Source organism: Empidonax traillii, unplaced genomic scaffold (assembly GCF_003031625.1).
Source record: "Empidonax traillii isolate 1590-97213 ecotype Southwest subspecies unplaced genomic scaffold, ASM303162v1 scaffold3693:size16745, whole genome shotgun sequence".
NCBI classification, from domain to species: domain Eukaryota; kingdom Metazoa; phylum Chordata; class Aves; order Passeriformes; family Tyrannidae; genus Empidonax; species Empidonax traillii.
The window spans coordinates 1-2,173 of record NW_020958886.1 but is presented as its reverse complement, the minus strand read 5'-3'; the positions used below and the strand labels follow the sequence as shown (position 1 = coordinate 2,173).

Sequence of the window (2,173 nt, the reverse complement as noted above, 5' to 3'; positions counted from 1 at the left end):
GCCGGGGGGGCCGGGGGGGGCCGCGGGGAGACCCCCCCGCTGCCGCAGCCCCCTGAGGAGAGCGGGGCCGCTGTCCGGGCAGGGCAAGGACAAGGACAGGATGAAGGAGGGCAAGGACAAGGACGCCCGCTACACCAACGGGCACCTCTTCACCACCATCTCCGTGTCGGGCATGACCATGTGCTTCGCCTGCAACAAGAGCATCACGGCCAAGGAGGCCCTCGTGTGTCCCAGTGAGTGCAGGGGAGAGGGGGACACGGGGGGGGGGTGTCAGGGGGTAAATTACCAGGGGGGGTTTGACGGGGGGGGATTGATAAGGGTGGGTTTGCCAGGGTGGGATTGCCAGGGGGAGAATCGCCGGGGTGGGTTTCGTGGGGTGGGTTTTTTTTCAGGGTGGAATTGCCAGGGTGGCTTTGCCAGGGCAAAATTCCCAGGGTGGTGGGTTTGATGGGGTCGGGGTTTTTTTTTCAGGGTGGGATTGCCAGGGTGGAATTTCCAGGGCAAAATTCCCAGGGTGGGTTTGATGGGGTCGGGTTTTTTTCAGGCTGGAATTGGCAGGATGGAATTGCTGGGGTGGCTTTGCCGGGATGGCTTTCCCTGGGCTGGGTGTGCCAGGGGTGGCATTTCCAGGGTGGCTTTTCCAGGCTGGAATTGCCGGGGTGGCTTTGCCGTGGCAGCTCTGCCAAGGCGGCTTTTCCCGGGATGGCATCGCCAGGGTGGATTTGCTGCAGTGGCATCGCCAGGGTGGCTTTTCCTGGGATGGCTTTGCCGCAGTGGCTTTTCCCAGGGCAGCTTTCTCCAGGCTGGAATGGCTTTTCCTGGGGTGCCTTTGCCATGGCGGCTGTGCCGGGGTGGATTTGCCGCAGTGGCTCTTTCCGGGGCGGCTTTTCCGGGGCGGAATTGCTGGGGTGGCTCTGCCAGATGGGTTTTGCCGCAGTGGCTATCCCGGGATGACTCCTCCAAGGGTGGCTGTGCCGGGGGTGGATGTGCCAAAATGGGACTGCCGGGGTGGATTTGCCACAGCAGCTTTTCCCAGGATGACTTTGCCAGGGTGGGTTTGCCAGGGTGGATTTGCCAAGATCATTTTTCCCAGGATGGCTTTTTCCAGGATGGTTTTTTCCAAGATGGATTTTCCAAGATGGATTTGCCACAGTAACTTTCCCAGGGTGGCTTTTCCAGGGTGGATTTGCCACAGTAGCTTTCCCAGGGTGTCTTTGCCAGGACGATTTTTCCAGGATGGCTTTCCCAGGGTGTCTTTCCCAGGGTGGCTTTCCCAGGATGGTTTTCCCAGGATGGCTTTCCCAGGGTGGCTTTCCCAGGATGGCTTTCCCAGGATGGCTTTCCCAGGGTGGCTTTCCCAGGGTGTCTTTTCCAAACTGGCTTGTCCGTGGTGGCTTTGCCGGGTGGGCCCCACAATCCCCATTCCCGTAGCCCGGCTCCTGCCTGGATTTGTGCCGTGGAGCAGGCAGGGAGGGAGGAAGGGGGCAGTTTCCCCTGCCTGGCACATCCCAGATCCCCGGGCTGGGGGCTCTGTGTCCCCCCGTGGTGTCCCAGCTGTCCCCCGGCAGCTGCAGCTCCGGGTGCCGTCCCCACCCACGACATTCCCACCACATCTGCTCCCGTCGCTCCGGCGGCTCTGCCGGGCTCAGAGGAGGGAGGGGGTGGCAGGAGGGTTTCCCCCTCCCCCAGGGTCTTTGTCACCTCCCCGTGTCCCCCCCCAGCCTGCAACGTCACCATCCACAACCGCTGCAAGGACACGCTGCCCAACTGCACCAAGGTGAAGCAGAAGGTGAGCGCGGGGGGAGCGGGCTGGGAGGGCCTGGACACTCCAGGGGGGATCTGGGGTGGGAACGGGGGGTTTGGGGACACAGGGGGACGGTGACACCTCCCCTCTGCCCCCCCTGCAGCAGCAGAAGGCGGCACTGCTGAAGAACAGCTCGGCCCTGCAGTCGGTGTCGCTGCGCAACAAGAGTGAGTGGGGGCCCTTCCCAACCTTCCTAAACCTTTCCAAACCTCCCCAACCTCCCCAAACCTTCCCAAACCTTCCCAAACCTTCCCAAACCTTCCCAACCTCCCCAAACCTCCCCAGCCTTCCCAAACCTTCCCTCCCAACCTCTCCAAACCTTCCCAACCTTCCCAAACCTTCCCAACCTCCCCAAACCTTCCCAAACCT

The 2,173-nt window shown here is 62.2% G+C and overlaps 1 protein-coding gene across 1 annotated transcript in view; it reads left to right on the top strand.

Annotated features, from left to right (window-relative positions):
* Positions 1 to 2,024, top strand: part of LOC114072668 (rho guanine nucleotide exchange factor 2-like) — a gene marked incomplete at its 3' end in the record, with an annotated part of 11,278 nt that extends 9,254 nt beyond the window's left edge. Inside the window, exons 2-4 of the mRNA XM_027910540.1 lie at positions 83 to 233; positions 1,722 to 1,789; positions 1,908 to 2,024. Coding sequence (XP_027766341.1) covers positions 83 to 233; positions 1,722 to 1,789; positions 1,908 to 2,024 — 336 coding nt within the window. The remainder of the gene's footprint in view (positions 1 to 82; positions 234 to 1,721; positions 1,790 to 1,907) is intronic.
* Between the last annotated feature and the right edge of the window lie 149 nt (positions 2,025 to 2,173).